The sequence below is a fragment of the Callorhinus ursinus genome, unplaced genomic scaffold (genome assembly GCF_003265705.2).
Source record: "Callorhinus ursinus isolate GAN/ISIS: 27379988/994484 unplaced genomic scaffold, GSC_fseal_2.0 scaffold12, whole genome shotgun sequence".
Lineage (NCBI taxonomy): Eukaryota > Metazoa > Chordata > Mammalia > Carnivora > Otariidae > Callorhinus > Callorhinus ursinus.
This window is the reverse complement of record NW_027397074.1, coordinates 59,206,431-59,223,054: the sequence shown is the minus strand read 5'-3', so window position 1 is coordinate 59,223,054 and position 16,624 is coordinate 59,206,431. Positions and strand designations below refer to the sequence as shown.

At 38.0% G+C, this 16,624-nt stretch overlaps 1 protein-coding gene across 1 annotated transcript in view; it reads right to left on the bottom strand.

Annotated features, from left to right (window-relative positions):
• The window catches only part of CFTR (CF transmembrane conductance regulator), a 166,168-nt gene that overhangs the window by 33,672 nt on the left and 115,872 nt on the right, over positions 1-16,624 (bottom strand). Inside the window, exons 21-22 of the mRNA XM_073899110.1 lie at positions 15,891-15,991; positions 1,595-1,846 (exon numbers count right to left, since the gene is read on the bottom strand). Coding sequence (XP_073755211.1) covers positions 1,595-1,846; positions 15,891-15,991 — 353 coding nt within the window. The remainder of the gene's footprint in view (positions 1-1,594; positions 1,847-15,890; positions 15,992-16,624) is intronic.

Below are 16,624 nucleotides of genomic sequence, written 5' to 3'. Positions count from 1 at the left end.
TTTTAGTAGTATGTGAATTTATTTATCCTAACTGTAAGATTAAAAAGAAGAGCCGGGGTGGCTCAGTCAGTTAAGCGGCTGCCTTTGGCTGGGGTCATGATTCCAGGGTCCTGGGATCGAGTCTCGCATTGGGCTTCCTGCTCAGTGGGAGCCTGCTTCTCCCTCTCCCTCTGCCTGCCACTCTGCCTACTTGTGATTTCTCTGTCTCTCTCTCTCTGTTTCAAAAATAAATAAAATCTTAAAAAAAAAGAGTCAAAATTTCTGCTGTGTCATTTCAAGCCATTTAGTATGGTATACAGAAACATTTTGCTCACCCTACATTTCTTTAATAGAATTTTTTCCAAAGCATCAAATTATGAAATATTCCTAAACCGATGGGCCAGAGTAAGTGATAATAGTCTGTTGTATACTGGTGACAGTGATGGTGACCTAACAAAGTTTACTGACCATTATCTCAATGGTAAAAAAAAATCTCTATTTGAAATTAAACCACAAAGAGAGAAAGTTTTAAAATTCAGTTTTCATAAGAAGTGGCTCTCTTGTATGCTATCTCAATTTAAAAAAATAAAGCAATCAAAGGAATATAGTAATCCTGTCTAGATTCATGGAGCAGCCCAAAATAAGAGATTTGAAATATAAAATATAATTTGAAATATATTTGAAATATAAAGTATAACACCACATTTCTAGAACATGAAATATAGGGAGAATAACTGTCCCTTTCTCCAAGAATCACTTCCAGAATTGGTATATCTGAATGCCATCCATGTATTCAGACCAGGGCTGAGATCTATAAGGACCACTTCAAAATAATGCATGGTTATTTTTGCTTATTAAACAATAAAATTGTTGCTTGGTAAATAACTTTTGCTTGGTAAATTATTGGGAAAATATCTAAATAATCCAGGGGTGCCTGGGTGGCTCAGATGGTTAAGCGTCTGCCTTCGGCTCAGGTCATGATCCCAGGGTCCTGAGATCAAGTCCCACATCGGGCTCCTGGCTCAGTGAGGAGCCTGCTTCTCCCTCTCCCTCTGCCTCTCTCCCTGTTCATGCTCTCTCTCTCTCTGTATCTCTGCATCTCAGATGAATAAATAAAATCTTTAAAAAAAATCTAAATAATCCATACCTTGATTAGAATTCCAAATAAACAAACTGAACTAAGCTAAGAAAAAAGTACCCCTGGTTTGACAGAGTATAAATTAGGTAAAATTCATGAAGAAATTAGATAGAAAAACAAAATATTTCTCTTACCTGAAATGGAAGACAGTTTCAAGATGCAAAATCTAAAATATTTTATAATTTTGGTTTATTTAACAGCTTCTTTCAGTTAGTAACCTAGCAATCGATTAGGCATTCTACAAGTAGAATCACACTCAAAATGAACCAACTATATCGTTTCTGGCCCCGGCAGACTAAATATCATATGAAAAAATAATGGCTTTATAATTAATAACTTGAAATATGTATATTCAATTTTGGCCCTAGTCTACAACAATTTTGTTACCAATGGATTTTACCAAAACATTACTTGAGGTTCCTGAGGTTTACTTAACTAAACACAGGTCAAACAAAGCAAGGAATATTTAAATCTCACCCTCTGGCCAGGGCTTATTGAGAAGGAAATGTTTTCTAATATGGCATTCCCACCATCTATATACTTTGCTGTGAGGTCTTTGACAGTCATTTGACCCCCTGAAGGCCAGATGTCATCTCTCACATGATGATTCTCAGTAATCAAAACTTTTGAGAGCTGGGCATCCTTGGGTGGTTTGAATGACTTGGTGGATGGTTTACTTTCTTCTGTTGGCATGTCAATAAACTTGAAGACTCGGCTTACAGATCGCATCTGAAATGAAATAACAATATTTTATGTTTGTTTGTTTAATAACTGCAGGCAATGTCCTAATTAGTGTGATGTTTCCTTAAAAAAATAACATGTAAGATGTGACGCTGCTCATTGTCACCTGGTTATTTATCAGGAGGTTTTTCAATGAACTAACAGGAAATAATTGGATATAATGAAAAGCTTAACCAAAGAGAATTAACTAGGATTTATATAAATGGGCTCTGTATAGACCTGTTTATTTTTGTGATCATTTAATTCTCAGTTATGCAAGCCACACATAAATGGCCAAATTATACTCAAAGGAATAGATGATGTCAAGGGGAAATTTTTTCTTCAACTATGAGCAACACTGCACACTGTTGTACAACTGGTATATTATAATAAAATGTTCCATGCCTCAAAACCACTACTGAAGATTCTCACCTTTCTCTCAAACTGTCTGAAAAACTCTACAATTCTGTATGTCAGCTGGGTGGCAAGTGAGGCTTAGTAAATTTTGAATGACTTCACAATAGTCTTCAAACAAATTTAAGTCATTGTTCTATATCTGTGGTTAAATAATTACATTTTTTATATTAAATTACTTACAGACCAATTTCCATTGCTGACATTGTAAAATGTCACTGCATATAAAAGTTGTATTTGAAATTAAATACACGGTTGCTCTATAAATCTATTCACGTAATATTTAACAAAGTATATCTGTAATGTATACAGAAATAAAAGAGCTCAACTATTTTTCAAAGGTGCTTAAATTTTTTAACAAGAACATATTCTTCTGGATAGTTATGATTTATTGGAATTTGGAATATAATTTTAAAAATAGTCCTGCAAATAAAAGGCACTTAAAGTATTTGAAAAATTCATAAAGGAATAAGGAATGAATATGTGAATGATTACATATATATGAATCAGTAAATGAATAACAAGAAAGAGTTGAAGACTTTGAATTCACTCAATTCCTATTTTTGATAGATAATCCTTGATGGGTCAGCCATGCCCAGGAGTTATTAGCTTACTGGAAGGAAATTTATTGCTTTTTTTTTTTTTGTCTTAAAAGTAATTTTTTTAAAGATTTTATTTATTTATTTGACAGAGAGACACAGCGAGAGAGGGAGCACAAGCAGGGGGAGCAGCAGAGGGAGAGGGAGAAGCAGGCTCCCATGGAGCAGGGAGCCCCATGCGAAGCTCAATCCCAGGACCCTGGGATCATGACCCCAGCCAAAGGTAGACGCTTAATGACTGAGTCACCCAAGTGCCCCATCTGAAAAGTAATTTTTTTTTAAGATTTTATTTATTTATTTGACAGAGGGAGACACACCGAAAGCAGGAACACAAGCAGGAGGAGTGGGAGAGATAGAAGCAGGCTTTCCGCCGAGCAGGGACTCTCTGTCAAGAATTCAACCCTCTTGGGGCGCCTGCATGGCTCAGTCGATTAAGTGTCTACCTTCAGCTGGGTTCATGATCCTAGACTCCTGGGATCGAGTCCCATGTATTTAAGTGTCTGCCTTTCAGCTCAGGTAGTGATCCTGTAGTCCTGGGATCAAGTCCCTTATCAGGCTCCCTGCTTGGCAGGGAGTCTGCTTCTCCCTCTCCCTCTGTCTCTCCCCTGGCTTGTGCTCTCTCTCTCTCAAAAAAATAAATAAAATCTTAAAAAAATAAAAAAGAAAAAAAGAAAGAGAGAGAGAGAAAAAATTCAACCCTCTCCTTTACAATGTTAATTTATAACCTTATTTATAGTTAAGGGTTAGATTATTGGAAATGATTTCTTTTGCCAAAAAAAAAAGATGAGAAGAAATGTATTCAAGGCATTTACTTCTATTATTGCTATCTTTCCTTATCAAAACATGAAATGAGAAATTTTTTTCATCTTTACTGTGGAATTATTGGTAGATAAATCAGAGGAATTTAAATACTGATTCTTAACGGAATGTTAAAAAATTCCAATCTTAGCAAATGTAATTGTATTGCCTGTTTCACATGCTACTGATCAAGCTTGCTGTTTGTGAAGTTCTTCCATCTAGAAATTCCGTTGCTTCATTTTTTTCATCTTGAAAATATCTTCATATCATCTTCAATAATTTTTCAAGATTCAAGAGGAGAATCCTTTTAAACCAAACCCATTGTTATTGGAAGTGAAATATCCAAAGCCCACACCCATTATAAATAACTCTAGAGTGGCTCCCACACATAATAATTTCAATTCCAAATTATGAGTGACTTTCAGAGGTTGTTAAATCCAGATTCAGTTATTTTTTTATTAACTTTGAATTAAAGTATACTCTTCCATTTCATCATAATTAATTTTCCTAGAGAGCTGCTAGCCTCTATAAGGTCTGGAAGATCAATTAGAATTGTAACTACCATTGAGATGGAACTGCCAGAGAAATAGCTCAAATGCATTTAAGGGGTGCCTGGGTGGCTCAGTTGGTTAAGTATCTGCCTTTGGATCAGGTCATGATCCCAGGGTCCTGGGATCGAGCCCCACGTCAGGTTCTCTGCTCAGCGGGGAGCCTGCTTCTCCCTTTCCCTCTGCTGCTCCCCCTGCTTGTGCTCTCTCTCTGTCAAATAAATAAAATCTAAACAAAAAAAAATGCATTTAAAATATTTTATTGTATTTATCCTGCATAAGAATAATATTACACTCTTGAAATGATTGAGAGAAATGCAGAAATGAAGCTTAATTTTATGAAATAAAGTAAGTCTGTTAACATTTCTGCATGTCGATGCTGTGAAGAATTCCAAACTAGGCTTTGTTAAGTGCTTTAGTACATCAAGGAAGACACCATATAAAAAAAATCCTTTATATTTTAATACTTCCAAACGGTAAGCAAAACACTTAAATATTGGTACTCAAAATTATATGTAGTGCTATTAGAAAATCACACTTAAAACCATTATTTTGGCAGCACTGAAACATATACAATTTTTTTTGCATAAGGAGTTGTGAAGAGTATAGCAAATTACATACTCCATTAGTGAGGCTTACCACTGAGGGTGAATCTAGAACTTCTAATGTCAAATGTAGTAAATGGAATATACCTATCAAATTTAGAAAATGAAATTTTCAACTCATCATCTTTCATATAGTCTAGTTGCTTAAAGTGACCCCAAGACTGGCTATTATAGTTACCCACAGCATAGACAAATATCCCTGACCAAGAACAAATTCATCTTAACAATGGGCACTCATGGGCGCCTGGGTGGCTCAGTCGGTTAAGCGTCCACCTTCGGCTCAGGTCGTGATTCCGGGGTCCTGGGATCGAGCCCCGCATCAGGCTCCTTGCTCGGCGGGAAGCCTGCTTCTCCCTCTCCCAGTCCCCCTGCTTGTGTTCCCTCTCTCGCTGTGTCTCTCTCTGTCAAATAAATAAATAAAATCTTAAAAAAAAAAACAATGGACACTCATCCACAGCATTAGAGCAGACATTCATTCAGTTCAGCAGGTTAGGACATTTTCTGATGGGAAGAAAAGGTGGGTGGTGCAGACACCTGCTTTATGACCAATTTTGCAACCACTGAAATGCCATTACTGAATAGATGATGTGGCCAGATAATAAGTTACTAATTCCTTGTACCTCACAGGCTCTCCAATTGGCACATTCTACTTCCACTGTTTTTTAAAGGAGAAGCCACAACAGAACCAGAGCAAAAAAAAAAAAAAAAAAAAAAAAATTCAATTTTGGTTTTTCTAGTTTCAAAAGTTGGCTTTTGGAACCAGAGATGGATAGTTTGAAAATTTTGAGCCACATGAATATTGGCTGTTAAGTTTCAAAAACCAAAGCTTGAAAGACTCAAAGCACAGTGCTTATGCAAAAACAGTAGCCATAGATGAATTTATGATGGATGAGAAATAGCTCCTCTCCTCACCCCACCATCTGACTCATGAATGACGGTAACAAGAGGACTTAGACACCAGTTCCTTTAAAAAGGAGTCCTGTCTTGCAACCAAACGCTAGTTCTATCCTTGAGTAGATTTGAGGGATTTTTGGAACATAGAAGGCCTATGCCTCAATATCAAGGTGAAGCCCAGGAACGAGGCACGCCTTAGAGAAACTTCCAGTATGTGGCATAGCATGGAAGCAGTAGAGTGGGCATGGGTACTTGGCATGTCTAGGCCCAGATAGCTTCCGATTCCCCTGTATTTCCAGAGTGGTGCTAGAGGAAGGCCAAATCCCAATCCTTTGGTCCTTCAGGGTCTTCCATGCCTTGGGCATGGAGGAAATTGAGAGAGAGCTCGTCAAAGAAGAGCTCACAATCAGGATCAAAAGAACAAAAATGCAGTCTTCCTGGACCATACACCTGTAGGTCAAAGAGCAACATCAATGCCTCAGAGACAGCACAGACAAGGGGCAACCTAGGGCCAGATGCTACCTCCCCTCAGTGTGCTGGCATTCTGTAAACTCCATTCAGAATTTAGAATTGCTTCTTGCACTCAGCAGCACATGTGTTCAAGCAGAAAATAAATTCAACTATAGCAAAAGTAGAGTCATTTCTTATATACTCGATTTCATTGCCAAAGATTCATGGCTGACCAGGGATGGACCCCAGTTTGGTGGAACCTAAAGCTTAAATAATTGAAGGGTCTCTTCTTATGTGAAAGCATCAAAATTATGCATTTATAATTAAGTATAGGGCCTCCGAAGGTGTCCATGCAAGAGAGGGGACCTGAAGCTGATATGATACTCCACGGGGCTTCATGTTAAGCCAATGTTGCCTATTACAGTAACCTTATTCAAAGCATTCGTTGTTGTATCTTCCCCATCTAGGGCTTAGCACTGAGCAGTCCCTTAACAAATCTTTGTTGAGGATGAGTGACTCCATTGTTCTACCTCATCTGCTGGAAGGCGTATCTGGGCAGGGTGAATGACAGCGCTGAGTCCCTCAGCAGGCAATCGAGTCTGCCACTGTACCTCTCAGCTTCTCAGTCTGGAAACAGACATTGCTATTTGGATTTGAAGGAAGTGGCAACATACCAAACTATTTAGTCTCATCTAGCTGTTTTCAACTGAGCTTTTTATTTTCACTTAATCCTTTTTCTAATTTACAATGTCTATTAACATTTTCAGGTGATACATAAAAACCACCGTGTCACTGGATGGAAATTCAGATTTGGCAATTCTCGGCGTGACTGTAGACTGCGGACGAGCTGCATCTTCCTGCGCAGTGAAGGGGTTTCCTGAGGAGGAATGAGGCGCAGCTCTACTTGGTCCCCTGACAGGAAAGTCTCAAAGTAACCGTCACCAGCTTAGGTGAGAGAGCATTTGTCTTAGACTTTGAGAAATAAACAATGAAGGCAAAATGAGTCTCAGGCATGAGATGCTCAACCTATTCTTCATGTGAAGTGGAAAACCTGACAATCTGTACAGACTTCTATGAAATTCAAGTTTAGCCAAAATGAGGTGGGATTTTTTACTTGAGAATTAGCTGCTTTAAATTTCTGGTTTTTAATGATGTATCGTATGCTGACTAACATAACATAATAAAATTAAATTAAAAATAAATTTGTGGTTTTGCTAAAACAGCCTTATCTCGACCTTATTTTATAAGTGATATGTTCAGTGAAAAAAAAAAGTGATTCCTGATTTTCCTTTTCCCTCTCTGTTGACAATGAGGGAAGAAAAGGCTTAAAGACCTTTTCTAGAGTAAGTCAGAAAGCCAGACTCCCCTCCTCCGCAAAAATATTTGCTCTATTTCCTTTTATCCTTTTGGTTGTGTAGACAACAGGGCATCAAAATTATGCATGAACATCTAAACTATATACTTAATACCAGAAGAGCCATGAAAACGGAAAATATATTTCATACGCCCGACATCTGGTGGGCAACACAGAGAGTTCATAACTGGTTGTTATAGGAAGATTACAAGAAATAAATATGAAGACAATCATCTGCAAAACTGATACAGGGTGAAAAACTTCGCACGTTTTACAAGAGAAATTTTCAAACCATGAAGTATATAAAAGGAAGGTTTGAAACCATAGATCCTTCCTGCTAGGTCCAAACGAAATGTTTTTCAGGACTCACTAACATAGACCTGCAACCCAAAGTCACATTACAGTCATTAGCATAATCTTTAGGTCTTGCACAGAGACTTATGAGATAATGGTTATCATGAAAACAAATTCTCTGCCAAAAACATATTCCTGAAACTTTGGTCTATCTATCTATGTCTACCACTTATGCTCCTAGGCATTTAAAAAGTCAGTCAAGGGCTGTATTGCTATAAATTATTAACAGAATAAGGGAGCTACTTATAGTGTACTATACACTCTAATTCTTTGTAAATTATTATAGCCTGCTATCTACACAAATTGTTCATTGCCAACCTGTGGCAAATCACATGGCAAATCAATGTTACTTTTTCTGACTGCAAGAAGTAAGAGAAATGGTGTTCTTAACATAAGAGAAAGAAAATCCATTACAGCTAATGACAATAGGCATAACCTAAGAAACACAGAGGTATCAAATATGTTGGTGCCTATTTTCAGTAATTAAGAACGTTAGTAATCCTGGTACTAAGTGTGCCAACAGGCAGGAAAAATTCTCAAGTTTACCCTTTAATTTGAAAATCTCACATCACTTACTGAAACTACCACTCAAACTCTGATATTATTATTTTTTAAAAGCAACTATTGTATTTTAAAAGCAATGACCAAAGGCCATCAGCAAGTGCTTGATGAATAAAATTGGGTCCATGTGGTATCCATTAAAAGTATTTCAAAGAAAATCTCAAGAAAAGGGGTCTAAAATATCATATCAAAATACTTTTTCAAGGTTTATACAATTTTAATAAGATTTTCTCTAAGCATCTTAATTTTGAAATATTTTGGCTTCCCCAAAGTACTGTTATTAAGTGTCATCCTTTATATGTATTGTAGATATATTAGTTAATATATAGGGCAAAAATGATTTGCTGGTGGTCCATCAATTCCAAAGTAAATTCTATTCCATAGACCACAAAACTATGGCCCAATGGCCAAATCCAGCCACACCCAATTGTTCACATTAGCTTTGCCCTACAAAGGCTGAATTAAGAGTTGCCATAGAGACCATTTAGCTCACAAAGCTGAAAATAGTAACGATCTCACCCTTTATAAATAATGTTTGCTGACCGCCTGCTATGACACACACAAAACATCAGAGCTAAAATGAATGTTAGCCATCATCTAATCCAGTGATTCACAAGTCGAGATACACACATTAGAATCACCTGGAACACTTTTAAAAATATAGACATCATGCCCAGTCACCCTCCCCCTGACCAAGAGAACTGATTTAATTGATCTTACAGGACCCTGAGTAATCTATATTTTTGTAAAATTTCTTCATGTGCTGTTGAGGTTGAAAACATTTGATTTAATCCTTTAATTCTTGGTACAAATGAAAAAACCTAAACTCAGGAAGGTAAAGTGACAGGCACAAAGCTCAACAAATTTTCTAAACTTTCCAACACTCCAGCAATCCTTTATGGCTCTCATAAGCCTCTCCTACTAATTCAAGACTCTAGAACATCTCAATGGCACTTTCTCGGTTGGCTCTAGTTAACACACTAATTCAGTTCTTTGTTCTGCTCCGACAAATGCAATGGTAAATGACTTAGTCACTGGAGTTTAGCCGTCAGGGATGGTGGCAGATAGGTCCAATTCCTGTGGGCGTCTGTAATAATGCCTACAGACATGCCAATCAAGACGTGAAATCTTTCATATGAAAAGGATTCAGAAGAGAATGTCAGAGCTAACATTGTCCTTAGAAAATTTCTAACGGAACTGTTTCCTTTTACAAAGAGAGAAGTGAAGTCCTCAGGGGGGTGATGACTTGCCTAAGGCCACACAACATCTTGGCGATAAAGCAAGAGTGGAATGCAGAGTAGAAAAGCCTGCAGGATAGAAAGAAAATGTTTGGATGAAAAGAAGTCTTGAGACAGATGTCATGAATGGAAAACATGCCACAAAGCCTCATGAGAACGGAAAAACAAAGATATGATTAAGAGACTACTGAAAGGGGGGAAAATAGGATAACTGAATCCTCCCCTCAAATTCTTAGAACAAAAACTGCTTTCAATACAAGAGAATTAGGCACCAGGAGCAAAGAAGAGAAGCCAGGTTCCCCTTTTCTCATTCTTTAGTTGGTCACTGTACCACCACCGGTCACTTGATCTTTACTGGAATCCAAAATAAACACAGGCAATAAAAGGATAAAGGAGAAACAGAGGGAGTTTCTATTGACAGAAAACTCTTCTCAGATTGCATCACTCTTGCAAGAACTTTCTGGAGCCTCATTAACTGGAATCTAAATGTGAGCCCTGCAGATACTCAGTCTTCCCTGCTCATCATGGTGGCTTCCTTCCTCTTGTCTTATTAGGAACACAGAGTACAACAGGCATGTCTTATCTGCTGTGGTAGTTAGAGAATTAAGGAAGCAGGATACTATTCACATGCTCAGATCTTTTAGTTGTGCTCACTAAATGGTAAACAGTCCTGAAAAATACATGAATTGTCAACTGCCTCATATTCAGACTTTGAGTGTAGGTAATCTACCAGTCACCAGATGGCCCGATATTGCTAAGTTTGAAACATCACCTCTGCACCCATTCTAACTCTTATTTAATTTTCATTCATTCACAGAGGCAGAAATACAGGTATATACATTGCCTGTTTAAGATACATAATGCTTACGGAGCTAACAATAGGACAAAGAGAAGCTTTACATACTAAAAATGGCAGGCATCTTGTGAATCCAAAGAAAATAAATTAGTAGAGAGATTTGTTAAGAATACAAAAAACTGGGGCGCCTGGGTGACTCAGTTGTTTAAACATCTGCCTTCGGCTCAGGTCATGATCTCAGGGCCCTGGGATCCAGCCCTGGTTTGGGCTCCCTGCTCAGTGGAGAGCTGCTTCTCCCTCTCCCTTGCCCCCCGCCCAACCTGAGCTCTCTCTCTCACTCACTCTCTCGCTCTCAAATGAATAAATGAAATCTTAAAAAGATAAAAAGAATACAAAAAATTTAAAATAATAGCTTTAGCAATAACAACTGTAATTCATATAGTACTTGAGGTATGGAGTTAAAAGGAATTAACACTTCTTTTTTCAACCCATCTACAGAATGGCATAAAATACACAAGTGAAATAAATAGAAAGACATATACACAATTCATGTTAAAATGAAGAGTGAATTTGAAATAACCGTGTTTAAAACATCATGATATCAGGCCACCTGGGTGGCTCAGTTGGTTAAGCGACTGCCTTTGGCTCGGGTCATGATCCCGGAGTCCTGGGATCGAGTCCCACATCAGGCTCCCTGCTCAGCAGGGAGTCTGCTTCTCCCTCTGACCCTCTTCCCTCTCGTGCTCTCTATCTCTCATTCTCTCTCTCTCAAATAAATAAATAAAATCTTTAAAAAAAATCATGATATCAACTGAAATAATTGGAAATTCCCTATAATGGGGGTTTCCAGTGGGAATTATTAAATTTGACTCTCTGGAATTTTACTATTTTTTAAGTTTCTGGGGTGATTCACAACCTACTAAACTATATCATTCATAAGGTGACAATGTGCAGATGATTTTTTTCCAAACTTCTATATCTAGCCAGACAAATGAGTAGGTAGAATAGAAGCTTTGTTCCCTTTTAATGGTCTCTTGATACCCCATATGGTATCTTGAGGAGATTCTAGACACTAACTTAGGCCCCAAAATGTCAAGTTTACTGGAAGACATTCTTATCACTGTGCTTTCTAAACACAGAGAGGGGTCCAGTTGGTAGTATATCTTCAGAGAGCAGGGGATTGGTCTAAACTAGAGATATGAATCAGTGATTGAGAGATGGCTTCTATAGCATGGAGTTAGATGCTAGTAACCAGAGAGAAGACAGAAGAGGGCTGGAATATAGCTAATGTTCAGAGATCTGTAGGAAGAGGAGGGGCCAGCAAAAAGAACGAAGGAGGAACCCGAGAGGTAGCAGAGACAGGCGGGAGGTGCATTATGGTAGCGAGAGAAGAAAGTATCGAGGATTTGTCCCTGGCGTAAGTACTGCTGAGAGGGTAAGGGAGACAAGGACACTGGCTCTGGCACGATGTTGGTCACGAGTCATGGGGCTGATGCAAACGAAGTGAAGTAGGCTGTGGCAAGAATGGGAAGGAGGAAACGGAGACAGGCCCTCTTTCAAGAAGTTGTGCTATAAATAGATCAAAGACAAGAGGTGCAAGTTAGACATCAAGGGAAGGTAGTTTTATGATGGGGACAGAGGTGCCACAAAGAGCAGTTAATTGCATATTACTGGTCTTTAAATAGGAACAAAGACACAGAGGGACGGGAAGGCAGACGCGGAGAGGTGACGTAGGCTGGTGCAATTGGTGGAGAGAAACAAGGAAATTCTTGCTAGTTGCATCTGGTTTTTTCTATGAAGTATGTAGCCAGATCATGGGCTGAGAGTGCAGGGGCTGGAATTACTGGTGCTCCCGAGAAAAGATAAGAAGGTGGGAAAGAACTATCTTAGGGAATATAATAAGGAATTTATTAGGAAAATGTAATCAAAGGGTTTTTGGTCAGCTTTGAGTGCTGATAACCGAGATATACAGTCAGTTACGAATATAAAGTGACATGAAGTAACAGTGAGGAAGTGTTATCCTTCAAGTATTACCCTTACTGGTTGAAAGCTAACAAAAGCCAGGCACCTGGGTGTAAGCAACTGATGAGCAGTAAAAGAAAAGTCATATTGCCATTTTTATAGCTTCAGAGTTCTGTTTATGTTTGATTCTGTGCTCGTGTCTAAACTAGGCCAGAGAGGGCGCCTGGGTGGCTCAGTTGGTTAGGCAACTGCCTTCGGCTCAGGTCATGATCCTGGAGTCCCGGGTTCGAGTCCCACATCGGCTCCCTGCTCAGCAGGGAGTCGGCTTCTCCCTCTGACCCTCTTCCCTCTCGTGCTCTCTGTCTCTCATTCTCTCTCTCTCAAATAAATAAAATCTTTAAAAATAAATAAATTAATAAATAAATAAACTAGGCCAGAGAGGCAAATGAAATATACTTTCTAAGTCTAAAGATAGTGTTTTTCCTGAGTAGCTCTGCACTGGAAAACTGGAAATGTATTATCAAACAAAACACCCTCTTTACTGCATTTAAACTCAGATCTAAATTCCGTTAAGACACTCAGTAATGTAACATGAGAACACAGTGAATTTTTCCTTCAGAGGCCACAAGGACCTTCAGTGTTAACGTTAGATAGATGTGAAATTTGGGGGCACAGCTATCTCCCCTCCTACCTGCAACACATGCCAGGTGAAAATGAGATTACTATACAGTTTTAGTAGGGACACAAGTAAAAGCAGTATGATGGGAATTTATAACTAGATGAATGTCCACAAGGGTCCAGGGAAGACCGCTTATGCTATTTGGCAGGGAAATGAAAACTAACGTGATCACTCTGCTGTTCAAACAAAAGAACATGACTTTTTAAAATGAGATCAAATGCAAATACTGACACTTTTCATAGGCTGTATTATAACATAATAGTCCTTTGCAAAGATTCTTTTATGCCAGAAGATCAAAGACACAATGTCAAAGCACAGGGTTATGAAGCTTAGGATGCCCATGTGAAAAACTTAGAGAAGTCAACATACCTTAAAGAAACGATTTTTTTTTTTACACTAAACTTTAATGGAGATTGGACATGCAGAATAGAAATGTACCAGACAAAGGTTTCAACATCAACTGTATAGAGGTTGTTTCATAAACAAAGAAAATTAATACAGCAAGGGAACTGTGCATATACAAGGTAGAGAGATATTTTTAGATAAAGAATTGACGTACATGAGGATTTTTATTGTAAAGGCAAAGTTGTAGAAAGTTTGAACAAAAAATTAAATAAATGTAAGCACAATACTGATTTACTCTTCTCCTGCTATTTTCCAACAGAAACATTTCTAAGTACATTTATGAGACCCAACCCGAAAAATGTTAAGAGTTAAGTAAGGAGATAAATGAAGCCACTGAAAAAGTTGGCCAACCTCCCAAAAAATAATGTTAAAGGAAAAGAGAGAAACCCTACTATAAATCATGTTAGGGTTAAATTACATTTCAATGAATTATTAAAATGCTTTGCTTAAATAAAATATTAGGACACATGGGCAGGAAGAGGGCATAAGTTTTGTTTTTTCCCTAGAGATATTATTTCATGATGATATTTGTTCTTTTTTTAAAAAAAGATTTTTATTTATTTATTTATTTGAGAGAGAGAGAGAGCGAGAGAGCATGCAAACAGTAGGAGGAGCAGGGAGAGTGACAAGCCCTCAGGGCAGAGCCCAACACAGGGCTCAATCTCTTGACCCTGAGATCATGACCTGAGTCAAAATCAAGAGCCCGCCACTTAACTGACTGAGCCACCCAGGCATCCCATGAGGATATCTGTTCTGATAGGAACTGGTTATAAAATTTTCACAGCTGAATGAACATGTGCATTCTGGGACCATGGGACTTATTAGGAGAATGGAGAAGGAACTTATGCAAAAAGTGTAAGGACAGTGTTTTAAATACAGTCCTTCTCAACCTGGGTCTCTAGCCCTTCTGCAAATGTAGTCATGGATGACTGATTTTAAGGACACTATTCCAGGCAGACTAATCAAAGTTGATGATGAATCTATTCTTGAAAATCATGTATTTTTTTTTAACAAAAGTGGGAAATCTGTCTTTCTTCCTTTCATCTCTCACTCTTGCTGCCATGGGATTTGTGCCCCTGACACAGTAGTATTCACTCAGTTATATACTAATGCAGGCTCTGCATTCCAGAGAACCAAGACAAGAGAAACAACAAAACCAAAACATGGTATTTGTACACACTAATAAAGTATATAAATGCGTGGGAATATTGATCCAAAAAAGAGAGAGAGAGACAGAGAGAGAGAGAGAGAAAGCAAAAAGAAACACTCTAGGAATGAGAAAGGAGATATCACTAAAGCCTGGAAATTTAAAAATTTTTTTAAAAAAAGAATGTTATGAAAAGTGTAATGCTGATAAACTGGAAAATCCAAGATAGGGAAGGGTTTCTTCTTCTTTTTAATTTAATTTTTAATTTATTTTATTTATTTTAATTTTTATTGTTATGTTAATCACCATACATCATTAGTTTTTAATGTAGTGTTCCATGATTCATTGTTTGTGCATAACACCCAGTGCTCCACGCAGAACGTGCCCTCCTTAATACCGATCACCAGGCTAACCCATCCCCCCGCCCCCCTCCCCTCCAGAACCCTCAGTTTGTTTTTCAGAGTCCATCATCTCTCATGGTTCATCTCCCCCTCCGATTTCCCCCCCTTCATTCTAAGATAGGGAAGGGTCTCTTAAATAAGATACCAAAACATAAAGGGAAAGATTAACTTCATTAAACTTAAAAGTTTCTTTTCATCAGAAGACACTATAAGTTAAGCCACTGACTAAAGGACCATGTTTAAAATATACAGAACTGACAATTAACCCAGAATTCATAAACTCTCATGAATTAAGAAAAACCTCAGCCTACTAGAAAAATGGGCAATTGACAGAAACAAGCAATTAACAGAAGAGGAAGCCCATAAAGTCAATAAATATGTATTAAGCAGCCCTATTTGCTTAGTAATCACTTCACATCCATCTGATTGCCAAAATTAAAAGGTCTGACTACCTTAAGTGTTGTTGAAGCTATGGACTGATGAGAATTCTTACCCTCTCTTGATCGGAGTATAAATTGGTACAAGATATTTGAGAACAATTGGGCACCATCTGGTAAAGACGAATGTGGGTGAATTCTGTAACCCAGTAATGACACTCCTGTGTATCTGTCCTACAAAAATCCTTGGCAAGGATTTTTCACTGCAGCACTAGATCTTGACTGTGGCTGTCTATGTGGAGGAAGAAAGAGATATGGGTCTAATGAGAGATACATAGTAGCCTTCGATTTATTTGTGATGTTTTACTCCTTAAGCTGGGGGTTGGGTCTGTAGTTGTCCCTTATGTCATTACCTATGCTTTTTGGTTTGTCCGTATTTTTCATGAAGGTTAAAAAATAATAATTACTTACCAAGCTGTCCACATCTATGCTGGAGTTTACAGCCCATTGCAATGTACCCATAATATTCATGGCTAATGTTAGAATAATACCAACTGCTCCTTCTCCTTCACCTACAGGTGGGAAAAAAGATATAAACAGGCTTTATGTTATTTCTCTCTTCTGTGAAACACTTTATGCTGCTCCTAGGGCATATGTCATATTAAAGTTACATTCCAATTCTGTGCTAATTTGAACCACCTTTCATCTCAGTTCACCACAATATCTACCACTAGTAATAATATCCTGCATATAGTTAAGTACTCAACTGATGTTTTTAATTAAAGAGTGACTATTAGGAAAGAGTTGCCCTTTAAAAAAAAAAAAAAAACTTCAAATATTGAAGGGGCTGCTGGTGTGGGGTAAATACCATGGTCCTCTCTTCTACTACACCTCTGTAAGTAATAATACCTTCAAAGACTACGATGAGCAATGCAAAAACTTCTGTGTCTTGATGAGCTCCTCCCCAAAAAAGTCAAAAGCAAGAGAAAGGTGTGTTTGAGCAGCATCCATTAGATGTTCAGATATGTCTCCTGCCTTTGTGAGGAGGACTTTCTCTGCTAATCAGATGCTTTGGGGGAGAAAGAGGACTTAGGGTTTCATGAGGAAGTCTAAACTCATGGGTCTACCATTGAGAAAGGGAGAAAACTGCCTTTTATGTTTAAAAAAAAATTACTAGTTCGCCCAGGACGAACAATACTTAAGTA